Source organism: Rhamphochromis sp. 'chilingali', assembly GCF_963969265.1.
Source record: "Rhamphochromis sp. 'chilingali' genome assembly, chromosome: 21".
Lineage (NCBI taxonomy): Eukaryota > Metazoa > Chordata > Actinopteri > Cichliformes > Cichlidae > Rhamphochromis > Rhamphochromis sp. 'chilingali'.
In genome coordinates this window covers 13,836,359-13,854,953 of record NC_137949.1, presented here as the reverse complement: position 1 = coordinate 13,854,953, position 18,595 = coordinate 13,836,359, and the positions used below count along the sequence as shown (strand labels likewise).

General features: G+C 38.8%; 2 protein-coding genes across 2 annotated transcripts in view; one reads left to right on the top strand and one right to left on the bottom strand.

Moving 5' to 3' along the window:
- Positions 1-267: 267 nt before the first annotated feature.
- The window catches only part of LOC308389822 (semaphorin-4E-like), a 38,368-nt gene continuing 20,040 nt past the window's right edge, over positions 268-18,595 (bottom strand). Inside the window, exons 2-15 of the mRNA XM_080871375.1 lie at positions 7,082-7,181; positions 5,512-5,657; positions 5,279-5,341; positions 5,071-5,166; positions 4,031-4,130; positions 3,823-3,933; positions 3,537-3,685; positions 3,249-3,424; positions 2,143-2,293; positions 1,828-2,050; positions 1,612-1,730; positions 1,287-1,453; positions 1,159-1,208; positions 268-1,030 (exon numbers count right to left, since the gene is read on the bottom strand). Of these exons, the coding sequence (XP_080727501.1) occupies positions 588-1,030; positions 1,159-1,208; positions 1,287-1,453; positions 1,612-1,730; positions 1,828-2,050; positions 2,143-2,293; positions 3,249-3,424; positions 3,537-3,685; positions 3,823-3,933; positions 4,031-4,130; positions 5,071-5,166; positions 5,279-5,341; positions 5,512-5,657; positions 7,082-7,175 (2,088 nt within the window). The 5' untranslated portion in view covers positions 7,176-7,181 and the 3' untranslated portion in view covers positions 268-587. The remainder of the gene's footprint in view (positions 1,031-1,158; positions 1,209-1,286; positions 1,454-1,611; positions 1,731-1,827; positions 2,051-2,142; positions 2,294-3,248; positions 3,425-3,536; positions 3,686-3,822; positions 3,934-4,030; positions 4,131-5,070; positions 5,167-5,278; positions 5,342-5,511; positions 5,658-7,081; positions 7,182-18,595) is intronic.
- The window catches only part of LOC308389823 (serine palmitoyltransferase 2-like), a 22,468-nt gene continuing 14,403 nt past the window's right edge, over positions 10,531-18,595 (top strand). The window contains exons 1-4 of the mRNA XM_080871376.1: positions 10,531-10,935; positions 14,464-14,658; positions 15,655-15,809; positions 17,695-17,843. Coding sequence (XP_080727502.1) covers positions 10,777-10,935; positions 14,464-14,658; positions 15,655-15,809; positions 17,695-17,843 — 658 coding nt within the window. The 5' untranslated portion in view covers positions 10,531-10,776. The remainder of the gene's footprint in view (positions 10,936-14,463; positions 14,659-15,654; positions 15,810-17,694; positions 17,844-18,595) is intronic.

Genomic DNA, 18,595 nt, shown 5'->3' with positions numbered 1-18,595 from the left:
GTCAACATGACTCTTTGGGCTTAAACTGTGATAAGCAAAATTGCAGGAAAATTTTCACGTAGGTCATTATGCAGACTTGTTTTTCTTACTGGAAAAAAGCAAAAACAAGAGTTTTTCTGTAATTTAATTGTTTTTCTATTATTTAATTACTTTGGTTTAGTATAAATGTAGCAAAAGCTGTGAAATAAAAAAAAACAGATAAAAGTCAAGATAAATTACATAACATTGTGCCTAATAGATAAAATACACAAACTCCAAAGTCCATAGGTCGACACTGGCACTGTTTGGCTCACAAATATGACAATAAAATATAATGTCCAATCATTTTATTGAATCACTGTATTTTGGAAGAGGTAACAATTTCAGTGGGTGTAATGATGCTGAGTTTGGAATTCCATGACTGTTTTCATATGGTCTGTTTTTTATTTCCTTTTTTTGCATTAAATGTAACAAAGGTAGAGGAGTAGAAGAAGAGCACCGGTCTGAGATCTCACAAACACTGATGCTATTGCCGGTGTCCTTTTGTGCTAGCATCCTTCCCACTTTGAAGCGGGCCTTCCTCCATGCATCTTTAACGTGCTTGGTTCCTAATAATTACAAGGCCTCATTTGATGGTTGTTGCAGTTCTTGTTGCCACGTCGAATGTTTCCTTTTTTTGACTTTAGGTATCCAATCACCATAAACACAGCTTTGGAAAATGAGACCAAGGAAACAACAGCAGCCATTATGCAAACAGCAGCCCTCAGGTTCGTCATAATGGCATCAGTGTCGTGAACCTTAACAAGGTACTGAGCAATGGTTTTTCTGTGGACTCTGCCCTTCACTGCTTCTACTGTCTCACATCTGTACAGTCCAGCATCAGAATAGGAAGGTCTGATGATGAGACCCAGACTCAATACAGTGAATTGTGGACCAAAATGAAGGACGTTGTGAGAAAAGTACCAGATGATTGGTAGGTTGGTGTCAGGGGAACATGGGAGGAGCTGAGATATGTTGACGTTGAAGTAGACAGTGACAGGTTTCTTTTTTGCTGAGGGACAGATCAAACAAAACAAAAGCTCTTTATATCTCCATGTTGTTGTAAATGGTAAAAATTAGTGATCTGTTTTTGTCAGCCTGCACTTGCTTGCACTGCAAGAGAATGAATGCTGCACTTACACTCAGAGGGTGGGCACATCGTGATGTCTCCATTACTGAGACTCTGAATCCTAGAAGGAGGGAAAAACCTTCATTTAGTCCAAAGCTTAGCACTCTCGCTCTTTAGCATGGTCAGTAATTTGGCTTACATTGATGAGTTTGATGCACCAAAAACCGATGCACACTGGCTTCTGATCTGGTCCCAGCCACAGTATGGATCTCTGGCAAGAAGGCAGTCATCACATGATGTGTAGCGGCTACAGTCTCTAAGATTAATCTGAACAACTGCATTACTGGTGCCACTGTACAGATGGCCCTACAGGGAAAAAACAAACAAACAAAACGAGTTTACAGCCATCTCTTTACAAGCATATTTAAATTACTACTGCTCAGAGCTGAGTAAGACAGCCATTAAACTCAAGTTAAAGATTTCCCAGCTTAGTTTTGCATTTGGACAAAATTAGTGAACCTTACAGTCTTGGAGGAAAGCTGCAGGAAATCCACAGGCTGAGGCTCTTTAAACAGCTGCAGCTCCTCAATGATACGCCCGTCCTCACCTTCAAACTTCACCGCCTTCTGCAGCCAACCAGTATCTGTGGGAAAGAGAAATGAATCCATCATGGAGCTTCATCTGTCAGTGTGATTCATCTGTCTTGTGTGATTTTGTTACTGGCATGGATGAATGTGCACCTGTGCCGACGAACATAATCAGGTGCTGTTGTCCATCCAGTGACGTGACTTGGTCCACTACAATGTTCGAAAAATGCGTCATTGGCTTGAAAAGCAGAGGCTTGCCAGTCATTGGTGAAACCACACCCTCCATCAGAGGGTGGTTCTTTACAAACAACAGCGTTGTGTCTGAGAGGTTCAAAGAGCTCGTCAGGCCGCTGGCACGCATTTCATCATCAATGCACTGAGTATATGACAGAAAGCAAGTCAGATTATGTTGTTTTTTATTCAAAAGGAAAAAGTCAGTTAATATATAAAGTTTGGCTTAATACTCACTGAACCAGGGTAGGGGGATGGCTCCTCTCCTGTGTATATGTCCCAGTTCCCAGTATCCAACTCAGTCAGAAACCTCCCACTAAACACCTGGCTGATGTCTGACAGCTTGTATGCACAGACAGCAGAGTGACTGCAATCACAGGAGGGCTCCCTGCAACAGATACAAAAAAATCCCTACAGCATATATATGACTGCTGATACACTGCTTATACCTGTACTTGGTATTTGTTTGCAACTTAACACAAAATGTTTTATCTCAGAAAATAATTCTAATATTTCACTTGAAAAAGCTGAATTAAATTTATTTTGGTATGTCTCATTTTGTCATGTAATGACAGCAGCTGTTTTAGCCCATATTAACCACATTTTCCCTGCAGACTTGGAAAATGTTCCAAACAGACTCTTGTAATGTCAGGAATGCTTGGCCGCCTTAATTTAGTGCTACAGAAATGTTCTTTGAAGCTGTTAGGTGTGGTTGGGCCAATTATCCCTCTTCAGTAGTTCCACTGTGGTGTCACTCTCTCTCTTCTTCATCTCTTTACATGCACCCTTTTCTTAAATCTCTAACCCTGATTCATCAGTAAGTAGGGGTTTTCTATGATCCGCTGTGAATGGAGATACATCTTCACCCACTGGACTTGTTTCCTTTTCTGATAGCTAGTTTTGAGATACTAGACCTCTGAGATCATTATCAGCCAGCTTGTGGTATCTGTTGTTGTTTATTGTCTCTTGTGTTTGTTCACTTTTACTCTGCCTTGTGATTTAATCCTGAGATTATTTACTAGGTGGCTTTGTGACAAACTACAGAAAGTTCTAAGAGAAACATGGTGCACCACCATATTTCTAGCAGTGAACAATTGCTGCAAGCTATGATGAGATGACCTGAGCTGTCGTGCAAGATTTTGATTAAATTAATTCACTTTGACCTAAAAATGGCACCTTTTATATATTTATCTGGACATCCATCACCCAGTCGCAAAAATCATTTAATCAAACTACACTGGAACATTGAACTCATGAAGTCATTACAGTATACTGTTGCTTTGGTTTTATCAGTACTGTACATGCAAAATAATGATGCTATAATACAAATTAACACAGCTTACGAGTTGGAGATGAATGTGGCGTAGAAGACGCTGTTCCTCCAGTCATTCTCGTCTGAGAGGAGAAAAACATCCTGGACCAAAGATGGTGAGCCAACATCTCCAAATGGACAGTTCAGTCTGGCTTTCAGGAAAGAAGTCCACTTTTGCTGTAGTGTCCTTTTGCCCCCCAAGTCGCTCTAAAACCAAACCCATAAACAATTGTAACATTTGTGCCACGTTACAAAGACATTTATTGCACACGAACATGGCCTTGATATTTTCTTTATCAGATGAGTTTACAGTAGCTACCTTACACACACGAGCAATCCTGGACACTGGGATGCTGCCGTGAAGTTCCTCCACAGCATTTTCATAGAAGAACAGAAACACGTTGCCATCTTCACCCTTGCTGCTATTTTTGCTTGCTTCAATGAGGCTTATGGAAATCATGGTGGGATCTGGGTCAAACCATTTACAATATGAGATCAAATAGTTAAGAGTTTTACAAGGTGGAGCTATTAAGGTCTGTCTCAGGTATCTGACACCTTATAATGAGGTACATAATTGGGTTACATGTCCAGAAAGATGAAATTACCATTTAACCAGGAGCGTTTTAATTCAGTCTTGACAGGGTTTAGTCCGAATCTCTGGAACACCGATTCTGTACCCAGAAAGTTTGTCGAAGCAGCAGAGTACAAAGTATCACCTTTTGAGTGGAGAGGAAAAAGCTTTAGCTTTCTGGAATCTCATCTTATGCCAGACTATTATTCATCAAAGGAAGAAGAATACATACAGCTACTCACCATCCATAAAGGTCGCAAAGCGTTGGTAGGGGTCAAAAGGAATTTTCCCCCGACCTGTTTGTGTTTTTCTTTCCAAGGAGAGAGTTCCGTTTGTTAAAGTCTGTTAAAAGATTAAATCATGTTTAAGGGTCTCACGTTATTAATCAGTGTGGACAGTGTTTTCACTACATGCTAAACTTTACAAAGTACTATAAGCTGTTACAGTAATGGCAGAGTTTGGTGTAGTATTGCATTTTCTTGTCATATTTTTGACTTTTGTTTCTTGTTTTCATTTTTATTTTTTCAAGCTGAGTTTTTGTGTTGTTGTTCAGGTGCACACATTTGTTCTAGTCTCCCGTGTGTATAATATTTGTCCTGCTGGTTTCCTCATGTGTCCTGCACTTTCTCTGTGTGTGATTGTAAGTAACAAAAGTAATTAATTTCATGCCAAGTGAACTAGCATGCCTTATTCATTTTCATGCCAAAGGGTAAATAAAAAAATCGAAACAATATCTCTGACTCTCTATTACTAAAATACCTAATTATGAACTGTAATAAGGTTAAATAACCTTGTTCTGCCGAACCTTTTTTAATAGCCTCCGATTTCATCTAAAGATCACCAACTAGCACTTCATTTTATATTTCCTTAATAAATAAATCAATAAATATAATGCTGCAAACAATATGACTGTTTACAATGATGGTACAAACAGTTAGGCTAAGATTATCTATAAAGCTATTTAGCAACCATAGATGACAGTTCAGTCCCTGAAGTTTAATATTCTACTGTTGAAGATGTAAAGTAATAAAATTAATCCCACACTATATAAAACGGTGTCTGTTTGAATATTATGCATTATTTCCACTAAATTGTTAATTTTATATATTTTTGCTCTGTTGCTCCAGCTGCAAATTGAAACACAAGCCGATGCTTGTCTTTGGAAATATATTCATCATCTCTTTTCCCATTTCGGATATTTTATTTTCCTGATTTAGTGGCATATCCATGTCTTTACGTTTGGTCCTGTGTATTCTAAGTTTGCTTTTACAAAGATACTTACCATATAGTCACACACAGGGTTGAAAGCGTTTGTCCCACACACAAGCATTTTACTGTCCCCCATTGTGTGCAGGGTCCTGATAAAGTTATCACATTCCTGTTGGAAGACCATACAAAAATAAAAGAATAAAGTCCCAAACTGTAAGTTGTGTTTGGGAGTGAAAACCTCCACGTAGAGCTGATAATATTTGCTAACTTTTATACTATACCTCAGCACTCTTGCCCTTCATCTGACAGAGGTCTTTATCTGCAGAGCTCACAGCCCATTTATTCTGGAAGAAAAAACTACTGGTAATGACCAAGACTCTTTTATGTTTGACAAGCTTCTTGTGGTTCTCTATTTGAGTATTTTGAAACCTGCAGATTAATTCTTTCACATTAAAAAGGGGTCGCCATTCTGAAGTAGAGCACAGCGGTCTACTCAGACAAACAAAGGTCATACCTCGCTGGTCTGTTTGGTGATGTCATCCAAGCTAAGGGTGAGCACTTTCCCTCTGGCACCAAGGACAAGCTGACCAATGTCTTCTCTTACCATCCAAGAGCTCAAACTGTCAAAGCCAGACTCTTTGAACTGTTTCAAGTTTATGTCTAGGGCAGACAGGTGGACAAGGAGCTTGAGGTTATCATTCAAACCCATGCATTTTAATAATGTCCGCTTTGATGTGTTATGTTGCGTAGTCTATCAAGTTTTCAACAAAAATGCATAAATGCCTGTTTTATTATAACTGTGGGCTTTGATTTAGAATATTCTTAATCATATATATTGTAATATATATGTATATCAATGCTTTGTCGAAGGTGACCCTACAAATATTTGCCTAGGTTAGGTCAAAAAGCTGAATTTTAGCTGCATAATAATGGTTATTATAATAATAATAATAATAATAATAATAATAATAATAATAATAATAATAATAATAATAGTGACATTGCTCCAGAAACCAATTAGCATGACTGTTAAAGCATGATGGTGTATGCAATGGATTTGAAGGAGAAACAAGAACCCTTGACACCTAAAGTGAGGGGATCCAGTGGCTCTGATATGCTCTGGCATGATGTGGGTGCACTGTTACCAAAAATAAAAGGTCACTGCATAACAATAGAGGATTATTCTGTGATAACCTTTCATCATGTGATGAAATATTACAATCGTGATAGAACTGGTGTCTAGCAAGATGACAGCCAGTCTATAGAGACAGCGCTTCAGATTATAAAGTGCTGCAGAAAAAGTGTTCGCCCCCTTCCTGATTTCCTGTTATTTTGTATGTTTGTCACACTTAAATGTTTTAGATCATCAAACAAATGTAAATATTAGACAAAGATAACACAAGCAAGTTTTTTAATGAAGGTGTTTATAACAACATCCAAGGAACTGCAGGTCCCACTTGCCTCAGTTAAAGTCAGTCAAGACAAAAACCACTGCTAAGCAAAAGGAACATACGGGTAAAGGCTCATCTCAGTTTTGCAAGAAAACATCTTGATGATCCCCAAGACTTGGAAAAATACTCTGTGGACTGACCAGACAAAAGTTGAACTTTTAAAAGGTGTGTCTCCAATAACATCTGGAGTAGAATATATTTGTCTAATATATGCTATGTTGTGTTATATTTGTCTAATATTTACATTTTTAAATTAATTTTTAAATGTATTTAAATCTGTGTGACAAACATACAATAAAAGGAAATCAGGAATGGGAATAACACATTTTTCATACCTATTTATCCGATCACCAAATCTAGACCTGGACTGAAATGTTAGGCAGTGATCTCTGACACCAACTTTAAAACACCAACATCTTCTGTTAATATTTTCCATCTCTCCAGCAGAGCTCCTTTAGTGTTATATATATATATATATATATATATATATATATATATATATATATATATATATATATATATATATATATATATATCACACTGCATAGTATATAAAATAATTTGCTCTTCATTAGTCACTGTGTACTGCTGTTAGGCTCTCTTTCAAACTATCATGTAAATAAGATGTCTTACCTTGGAAGGGAACGCTCCTGCGGGGTGTGTTGCTTAATGCAAGCCCTTCACTCATGACAAGGAAGCAGTAAAAGAATGTGATAGGATGCGTCATCGTAACCTATCAGACAGGGAGAATAGCAAAATGGCCATCAAGTTGAAATGACACAGATTAGGTCAAACGTTCAGTGTAATGCATGCTGCTTATTTCCCACTGGCACGGGAGCTCATTTCGGAGAAGAAAATAGTGAGGAAATCACAGTTTCTGTTGTAATACATAGCCATCACAGGCTCACTGCAGTTGCTGGTGTGTGGCAGCCGAACCAGAGGAATCACAAATGCTCCACTACCATAGAGGAATCATTGTAATCACGTATTTGGAACTTATTTTGATTATTTTTTGCAGGTACATGCAGTTACTGACATCAATAGTGCAATGCAGAGTGATAGTCTAAATGGTATACCATGTCAGGGCCTTGGCACCATGTTTGTCCAAATGAAATCATTGGGGAGAGACAAATGACTGACAGAGAACATTAGGTCATTAGTGGCAATAATCAGCATTTAATTAAAGCCATGTGTTGTTTCCTTGTAACCATCACTCAGGTGCAATGCACGGTCCGAACACTTATAATTAGAGACTGGGCACATTTCAAAGTAAATGAAAGATATCAAATTATTATTATTATTATTAATAATATCATTAATATCATTATATTGTCTGGCTCTTCAATTAGCAGCACCCAAACTCTATCAACATTTTCATTGACATTTGTTTTCCTGACCCTTTACTATGTGTTCCTGAGGCCATCAGTCTCAGGTCTTCAGTCTTTATTTTTACACAGCAATTTTCACTTGTTGCCATTCCAACCTTGCGCCACAAGAGGGGGTAGCTAGACTGTATTTTCAGCAGAAATGATCGCAGTCACAAGGACAGTGAGTCAGAAAGCTGGTTTGATGCTTAACTCGTGATCTTGTAGAATGTGTTCTGAAAGCCTTTAACAGGGCAGTGCAAAGACATGAATCCACAAAGAAATCTGAGAGAACTTGCACCACCTTTTATCTCATATTAAGTGGATGATTTTTTTAAGACTTGTGAGCATGTTCGTGTTTCTATTTGCACACATATGACAAGCCACAGTTCCATAATTAGTTAAAAATCTGATACGACACATAAGAAGATTGCTCCATATCATTTATCAAGCTCATTAAAGATTTCTTTGCGATTTGTAATTGTGTTTATTAAATCTGGGGCTGCAGTGGAATAATAAGCAGCTTACTTAATGGGAATTTTTGCTCCTGTGCCAACAAACAGAATACGTGCCTGAAGATATGGAGGTCAACCTGAACTCAGACGACTGGGAAGTGTTTTCAGCTTTTTCTGTTTGTCACTGTGTGTGATGGACTACAGACAGATGTGACACGTGAAGGAAGGATAAACACGGCCAAGATTCAAATTAAAGTCTAGTGTTTTGTTCTTTTTTCCGTCAAACACAGAGTTTTTTATTGTTTAAAGAATGTGGTGCCATTTGATATCAAACCATCTTGCACTTGTGACGCCATAATAAGTACCTCCACTAAGGGGGGGATGTATTTTTCTGATAGCATTTGCGTACGTGCATGGGTGCAGGCATGTCATTCTGTATGTAAATACAACAGCGGGAGAGGTTTTGAATGAATTCTGATAAAACTTGGTAGGAGTGTAAAGTAGAGTCATGTTAACAAACCACTGAAATCTGGCTTACATCCACCAGGGTCTTTAAGGTCAAATCTATGATTTATTGGAAGAAAATTGATCCCAAAAAAATGTCTTATAACTATAAACTGTGATTTTTACAAGTGCACCGTATAAAGGTTTAAAATATTAGGTCACATTTGACCTCTGACCTCTCCTTCAAAGTCAATAGATTGATTTCAATGTCAAATTGATATTAAACATATAAAAAAAACACCCAGCACGCCCCTGCGGGCGGTTTATCCTTCAAGCTCGGGTCCTCTACCAGAGGCCTGGGAGCTTGAGGGTCCTGCGCAGTATCTTAGCTGTTCCCAGGACTGCGCTCTTCTGGACAGAGATCTCCGATGTTATTCCCGGGATCTGCTGGAGCCACTCGCCTAGCTTGGGAGTCACCGCACCTAGTGCTCCGATTACCACGGGGACCACCGTTACCTTCACCCTCCACATCCTCTCGAGCTCTTCTCTGAGCCCTTGGTATTTCTCCAGCTTCTCGTGTTCCTTCTTCCTGATATTGCTGTCATTCGGAACCGCTACATCGATCACTACGGCCGTCTTCTTCTGTTTGTCTACCACCACTATGTCCGGTTGGTTAGCCACCACCATTTTGTCCGTCTGTATCTGGAAGTCCCACAGGATCTTAGCTCGGTCATTCTCCACCACCCTTGGGGGCATCTCCCATTTTGACCTCGGGACTTCCAGGTTATACTCATAGTGTATGTTCCTGTACACTATGCCGGCCACTTGGTTATGGCGTTCCATGTATGCCTTGCCTGCTAGCATCTTGCACCCTCCTGTTATGTGCTGGATTGTCTCTGGGGCATCTTTACACAGCCTGCACCTGGGGTCTTGCCTGGTGTGATAGACCCCAGCCTCTATGGATCTACATATATATATATATATATATATATACACAACTATTTAAAACTAAGTTTCTTGCATATAGGTATACAGGGAATAATTTGTGGGGATTCTAGTGAAGCTTTCATAAAATGTCTTTTTTATCTTCGAGACTATGCTCACAATTCTACGGCCTTTAAATATCATCTCACATTTGACCTTTGAGTTAACATTTACATTTCACCTTGCTTTTCTGTCAAGTTGACCTGGAAAGTATATATCTATATCTTTAAAGATAACACATACGATAAGATAACACTATAGAATAGTAGTATATCATTATATCATAACCTCAAGTTATTCATTTACAGTTATTTGCAAATCAATACCTATTATCTACATAATGTTTATATTCAAAGTGCAGTACTATTTCCAGAAAATAAGGTGCCTTCACATGTGTGGACTTTATATTAGAATTTTGAGAATAGTTTTAAGGGTAGGGTTAGGGGGTTAAAATCACCCTTGATTAGCTTCTTAACTGCTGTTAGTGTTTTAAAGCTGCTTTGAAGTTTTCAGTTTTTCTTTCCCTGTTTGGAAGTACTGTTTGGAAGTACTGACGAAACGTGATGAAACTATGGCGATTTTACCCCCTCATGCTAATCATTTCAAATTTATTGTGAAATATTATAAATATTAACACTTTAAGTTTAGTTTTTAATTGTATATAATTTCTGTTAATCCTCCTGAACCTCATGTACTTATGACTAATTTGTAATATTTTATTTATTTATTTATTTATTTTAAATGACATCAAAAACATCTGTAATGAGTTGTAATCAAATGTACATAATTTAAGCCACGCCTCTCTGTAGACATTATGGCCCCGCCCCCACCAGGACAGGCTTCGGTTTACGTTGGTTTACGGGGCGTTGTTTTCCGGTATTGAGTATCTAGATTTTCAGGTTACACAGGGAGTGGGCTGTGCGTGTGATTGCTGTTCGTGGATGTGAGCGTGTCAGGGAGTTTGTAGTGCGTGTGCTTGTAAACGTTCACTGCTCGGATACTGTCACCGCTTTGCACCGCGGGCAGGCTCCGTGTTCCTACATGCAAGTTACTGTGGCAGCTCCACCATTCCTGCCCAGCAATGACCGAAAGCCCCGAGACCAAAGCAGCCGACGACGAAGTGTGTCGGCGGGTGAAGAACGGGCTGAAGCCGGAGAGAAACGGTTTGGCAAAGAGCCTCTACCCCCGCCCCTGCCATGAGCGGCCGCCCAAGAACCGCTGCCACACCGCCGAGGAGGAGGTGAGGCCCGGGATGGGACGGGTCGGATGGGTTGGTGAAGCCGGGGAAAGCATCCACTCTGTGGACTCGTGACACCGAAGGATGCTGTTAAATTCCCGTTATTATGATAAAGTCCTGTGGTGTTCGGGTAGGACAGCTGACCGAGTCCTGCTGCTGACAGCAGTCTCACAGCATGCTGTCATCGAGTTCTGATGTTTCCCGGCTCCTGTACAAAGTAAACGCCGAGCTCCATTTTTTTTAAAAGTCCACTTTAAAAAGTTTCAGCTTATTTGTCAGGTTAGATACCTCGTTTTTTCTCAATGACTTACAGCAGCGTTTTAATTCCCCATTATAATATTTTTATTTTTTAAATCAAAGTCTAAACTTTGAATGGCTCCTTGATGCTCTCCAACCCATTTTAAGAGGAGTCCAGGTTTGTGACTTTGATCAGAGGCTCAAACTGGGAATGGAATAACTCCAGACAATTTTGAAACAAATCTAAAACTCATCCACTCAGTTGATTGTTCTTTAGGGAGATTGTTGTGTTTATTTCGTGCAATATGTCAGCTTTTTCTTTCTGTTTTAGTTTTAAATCTCGTTCTTTGGCTCTGTTCATCTTGGCTGTACTTTTCTCTCACTTGTTTGGCAGTAAAAGTCTGGAAACATTTCTCTTTCATGAGGCGGTTGGCTTCCATTTGCAATCCACACTGAAACTGTGATGAGTTAGTGATTAGGGAGACACTGAACCAGTGCGCCTGTTCACTTCAAGCTGTCCGCTGAGACTTGAGTGCATGCTGCAAAACAGCTCTTCCCAAATAGGCTAATGATATTTCCACCCTTGGGTGCATCTTCTGTAGCTGGCCCAATTAATGGGCCTCCTCTGACTGATTAGGTGCTGCTACACACACTGGCATTGAAAATACAGAGAATTTTTTCCCCTGTTGTTTGAGTCAGATTAATATTTCTTGAGAGGAAAGTAATCCCAGTTTTCTCCAGCGTGTGGTTCTTAAGTAAAATAACGTGAAGCACGTTGCTGTTTATTATCTGATTATTCTAGTCACTAAAGAATTTGGTACAAATTGCACAGAGGGTTTCTGCCACACTTGCTTTTCAGGCTAAGAAACTGAGTGCCTGCTGACTAAACCTCAGCTGATTAGGGTTCATGCAGATGTCAGCATTGCTATTCTGTAAGGAATTTGAGGGAAAGGCATGACCGGTCACATGCAATGCCCTAATAGCCATGAGCGCGATAGTGAAGTGAACGGCACAGTGCCCATTAGGTTTCATTGTCTATCCAATTACTTATCAAGATGTAGAAGAAAAAACATTAGAAAGTGAATTCTATCTGTTCAAGTTTATCAACACAACCTTCTCCTCCCTTATTTGGCAGTCAAATCATCGCTCTCCCTGTTTACTTCCCTGAGTACAGAGCTGAACCAGAACGTAATAGTTTGGTCTTATCTTCCTTTTTCATACAGTCTGGCTTTAAATAAGTACCTCTAAGTGAACCATCTAAATGTCAGCCAATAAAAACAAAAGTTAAACCACTTTTTCGTAAATAAGACAAAGGAAGAGGCGAAGTATATTGTATGCACAATGACATGGAAGTTTATTCCTTTTAAAGTCTTAGTTAGGAAATGTGAATCTCTTTTTAGGCTAGGTTTGCATAAATACAGGTAGCAGCGGTTGGGTATCACTGTAACATAATCCTGCGTAGTATGGCTTCAGCTACTGACTTTTTTTATTTTTAAGTAATCAAAGGATATTTTTCACTCAAAGGTTTCATATAAATTGGAAAATGGTGAAGAAATTGAATAAAATGTAGTTTAGCACCAGATATGACAAAGACGACTATATTTGAAGAGCAGCAAATCAAGTTTGTGTATTTTTTTTTTTGTTTGTTTTAATTTTCAGCTCTTTGATGTTACACAGCACAAAATATCAGCCACTGCCATTATTAAGATACTAGCGAGCTAATTTCAGTCAAGAAGGTGGATAAATCGGTACATCTCTACTCAAAATATGTTTCAATTATCAGAGCACTCCCAGGTTAATTTCAGCTAGATCAGCAGATTTGTCAAACATATTGTTGCAGTTTGATTTCCTCATTTCTTTTCACTTTGTTTTTTACTGGCACTTTGGCTTTCAGAGTATCATCAGGTAGACACCCTGCAAGCTAGCAACGCTGGTCTCGTATACTAACTGTCAAAAATATAAGTCTGTTTACCAGCATCTATACAAACACCATTCACAATGAACAACACTGTGCAGAGCTGAGTTAAAGACTTTCAAAGGTAAAATTACAGTGACATGGCAGGGAAAGATGAGCCAATATGACAGGCAAACCTAACTCTGAAATAATTCAGTGGTAATTCTCCATATTAATGCAGACTGATATCTTATCCGTGAGAAGCTCTTCCACCATGGTAGCTTAGAGAAGCAGGGCTTATTGCAGAAATAACCAATCAAACTGAAATAGGGACTCACTGCTGTCAGAGCTGCTCAGAGTTTTTTTTGATTTTACGACTTTGAAACACAGGGCGGAGGCTTCAAGCTCAGATCACAGCACATCACAGTGAACAAAAAGAGATGATATCTCAATGTGGAACACATTATAAACATGCAATGAGAGCAACCTGCTACGTGAGTGACAGAAAAGGCTGAATTCAATATTATGGAGTGTTAAAAGTGAAGCGACCTTTCTTTGTACTATAATTACAAAGTGTAGTGTATACGGTACCTGCGCTTTGCTTGTATGAACTCCTCTTGAAAACTGAAGCGTTTTAAGCTCTTTTTCCTGCTTGACTCACCTCTGAGCACATGCTCCCACTTACATTTAAAGTTGTTATTTTTTAAATGTGCTGTTTGAATGTGACAGATTCAAGTATAAACACAATTCTTCACAGCTTCTTAAGCACCCATACACATTGAAAGATGCCTTTTGCCACAAGATTATTATAACAGATTAAATTGGTTATTTTTATTCAGCAAAGTTTTGAATCAGTTGTCACGTTTCATTGCATAACTTGTATGACCAAATGTAAACCATGGAAGCCGTGGATGCACTGTGGGCTGCAGTGTGAGCCTTGTTCTATAGCTTGGACTTAAGAAACGTCCTGTAACATTTACTGACAATAAACTACTTTATTGTTTGTTTGTTTTTTGCATTGGCTCCAATTACGCACAAATAGTAACACAGCGTGATGTGAAACATGCTAGTACTACATATTGATAAGTCACATTGCTGCCACTTGCAACACAATCATCATTATGCCAAACTTGTATATATTTTATTTAAAAAGGGAATAATTTAACCAAAATTTCAGCATTTTTTTTGTACTTCTTTACCACTTTTCTCTGTTCAGCAATGCAGATGATAATGTTTCATGAGTCTTGAAGTTCATTTAGTGTTGTAAAATTGTTGTGATTGTATTGTTTGGATTGTTTTAAGTTATTTTGTGATTCCTAGTTTGCATGGCAGATATTATTTCATGTCTTTCATTAAAATAATTAAACCACTTGCTTCTGTACATTTTCTGATTTACATAGGTCTATGCAGCGTCATACAACAGCAGGCTGTACAGCCGGCCCTTCATCGAGTACTTTGAAGAGACCCCCATGATGGTGGCAGTGCTCACATACATGGGCTACGGCATCCTGACCATCTTTGGCTACCTCCGTGACTTCCTTCGTCACTGGAAGATTGAAAGGTGCCACATCGCCAGAGAGAAAGAGGAGCAAAAGGTAGGATGAAAAACAAATGCAACAGTAAATTTGCAGGAACACAAAATCAATTGATCTAAAAGGTGGTAATCAAAGTTAGGGCTCATGCTAAGAAATTCCAGATAAAGGCAGCAGTTGAGAAACTTGGCTGCCCTTTACCTAAACGCAGTAGCTGTAGCGTTATGATTGCTTCTGGCAGGGATTCATCTCGCATTTCAGGTGTTGAATGGTTCTTATCTGGGAGACTGAGCTCTAATTACATGTTGCCTGGTGACCAAATTGTTGCAGTGTTTGTGCGGGAACAGTAGTGATAACAAAAAGGGGGGGGGGGAGAACCTTTTGTAGTTTCATTAATCAAAGTAAGCCAATGTGATATTTGCACACTACAAAGCAAGCATCCATCCCAATCACTAGAATCTGCAATGTAGGTTGTCATATTGCAAACATTTTAATCAGCATTGCTTGAAGCTTGGTGTTTTTTAAAGAAAGCAAGCATCAGTTGTTTGAAATGAACCTGTCAGCTGTAATTATGTCCAGCTATGGGGAACTTTACATAGAAATATTCTTTGTTGCCTTTAATCCAAAGTGTGCATGCTTAAGATTGCATTTTTGTTAGAGGTGGAACATGTTTAGAATGTCTTCTGTGTCACTCACTTTTGTTTCCAACATCTTATGTAATGTGTGAAAGTAAAGCCCATTGTTCTCAGAATTTAGTTATGTCAAGGAAAGGAAGCCTTTCGTGGGGAAATCATTAAATGGGCCCGACGATATCGGACGGATGTTTTCCTCCATGAAACAAGGAATATCAGCTCCCTTGATCATGTGTGTTCTTTTAAATGTTGTTGTAATGCTTAAACTGGATGAGATTAAATTCTTTCCTTGTGAGCTTTTGAAGAAACTTGAAACTGTGAAGATCTAGATATCGTTACAGGAAATACCAGTGATGTAGGAGAAAATTCCTATATGTTGTGCTGCTTTTTACTTTCCTTTATTATCTACCTTTTCATCCATGTGTAGGATTTTGTACCGCTCTACCAGGACTTCGAGAACTTTTACACCAGAAACCTCTATATGCGGATAAGAGACAACTGGAACAGGCCTATATGCAGCGTCCCGGGAGCCAAGATGGATCTGATGGAACGAGCCACCTACGACTACAACTGGACTTTTGAGTGAGATTAATGTAGCTTTCATTCAAGAGCGCAAATATTGTTATCATTAAGCTAACCTTAAGGATTTCAGGCACACAATAGCAATGGGAAGTATGCTTTATAACTGCTATGTTACCAACATCACACAAAGTTGGCCAGGTTCCAGACGTCTCTCACTGGACACGGCTTTTTAAAAGCTCCGGCAGGCCTTTCCATTACCCCTGATTAAATAAAACACGAAAACTAATGTACAGTACAATAGCACTAGACTGATAAATCAGCCAGATGTCAGGTGACATTTGTTTAATGTGTTTGCATAATAGACACAAAACTACCTTAATTGAGTTGTGGAATTCAAAAGATGCTGGAAACCTGCCTTTGAGATTGACGTGGTTTTCATAGAAATTTTTCACCTGGACATTAATATTAATACACATCCCCAATATCCCCTGATATGATACGACTGTATGACTATAATAGGAGTTTTGGTTTGTGACTTGGTGCATTAATTTGGAACAGAATTCAAGATTTATAAGACCAGGTTGCTTTTCCTTTTGAACTGTCCTCTTTTGACAGAGTCTGTGCCCACTCCAGCCTTAGCTTTCTGTTGAATTTCTCTTTTTTTGAGCACAAAGTAATAAAAGAAGCTGTTCACTGGAGGTTTGTTACTTTTGTTTCACACTAAAGGCTGTTGTGGTGAAAATCCTGTTTTAGCTGATTGGATAAGTGACTCAGAAGGTGTAGAGTTGTTCCTAATAAAGTTTATTTCTCTAGATCCTAATAAAAGTGGAGAAATCTTGAACACATTTATTACAGCATTATATTGCATAGAGCAGGTAGGATTCTCACCTTGTTTACCTCTGTGTATAGTATGTAAATTCTATGAACAGACAGAACATGTGTACTCAGACAATATAAACATAAGACAAGATAAGACCAGAAGCTTGTTGTTTAGAGTCCATTGATCACTAATCCTTAAGCAGGGTTTGGTTTCATGCACATGAACAGTTAAGGTGGACAGGGAAGGTTGGATTGCGTTTTTAATTTGTCTCGTGGTGTGCTTTGGAAATCATCCTGTTGATGCAAAAAGAAATAAAAATGCTATTTTTTTTTTTTGCTTGTCAGACTGTGTTACCTTTGACCTTTTTGTAGATTTAACTAAAGAAATGTGAACAAATTCTGTGGTTTTGCAGCACGGTGCTAATAACAAAGCTACAGTTTAATAGTTTAAAGTTGGCTCTTTGCCAAGTTGTCTGTTTGTGGAGACACAACACTGGCTCATCCAGCGAGTTAGGTGCCTTTTTTTATGCTTAAGTGTTTATATTTCAGTGTTAAGTGGCTTAACAAAGAAGGCATGTGTCTGAAAATGTTCAGGTACAAAGACTGGACTGGAAATAAAAACCATTGAAAGACTTTCAGGAAGCCTGGACAATTGTTCCTCAAGACAACTTTAAAAATTGCACGTCATTCTGGTTCTTGGCTGCAAAATATAAAAACATGTTGAATGGCTCTAAGACTTTAGTACAGAATTGTATATGTAGCAGTTTTGTACATTATATATATATATATATATATATATTCGCACTCTTTATATTATGAAGGTGATAACCCCAGAATGAACAGCCATGTAGCGTTCATCTCATATTAAAATCGGTCCAACTTAAGATCTATAATGTTCGTGAAGTCAAACAAAACACACAAGTGAGAAGATGTGGGAGAGACAGACACCAGAAAGATTGGAAAAACAAAAAAGAGCACGCTGATGCTATCAAACCTCTGTCTAGTTTTTAATTACTTCTACCAATCATTACTATTAATTATACCAATCTGTTTCCCAAATCATTAGTTTCTTCTCATTGATTGTTTCCTGTGTCTGTTTATCTTCTCCTCTCGCCCTCTCTTGCAGATACACGGGTCGGGTAGTGCAGGATGTGATTAACCTGGGCTCGTATAATTACCTCGGCTTCGCTGAGAATACAGGTCCATGTGCTGACTCCGCAGCTGAAGTCACTATGAAGTACGGTGTTGGAGTTGCGAGCACGAGGCAGGAGATTGGTACAAACACATGGCAAAACACAGACACACCCGCTACCTTTGCTATCACTGCTGGGTCTTAAATGGCAAGACTGAGCACAGCTGAATTCACCTCGGTAAACAAAATGTCATAAACCAGTTAGTTTAGTAAAGCTGTGGGAACTAGTATGATGATCATCTGTGCGCGGTGTTTGAGCCAATTGCAAATTACCGTGACTTTTCTGTCTTTACAAATGCTTTCAAATAAGTCTCACTGACCACTTTGTAAAGTACATTTTAGGCATTAGTCTGGTGTTGGAGCACCTTTAACCTTAAGAAAGGTTTTAATTCTTCTTGGCAGAGATTCAGCAACATGCTGGAAACATCCAAACACATCTATGATGCAAATCTCTCCCTTGGTTGTAACGAGTAGTTATTTGAGTTACTGTTGCCTTCTTATCAGCTTGAACCAGTGAACTGCTGCTCTCACTGGATCTTTTCTCTTGTGTGGGAAAATCCCAGTAGATTAGCAGGTTCTGAAATGCATCGGGCACCATGCCACATTAAAAGTCACTGAACTCACCTTTCTTCCCCTTTCTAATGCTCATTTTATCTTGACTGTTTACAGGCCTAAATGTGTTATCGTTGCCATTTAAATAACTGATTTAATATAGTTGAACACGTCCCTAATAAAGTGGCTGGTGAGTGTAGATGGCTGTAATGCTTATGTACACTATAGGAGTTTATGTCCAACATATTATGTTGTTTGTTGAAAAATATTTAGTCATAATTGA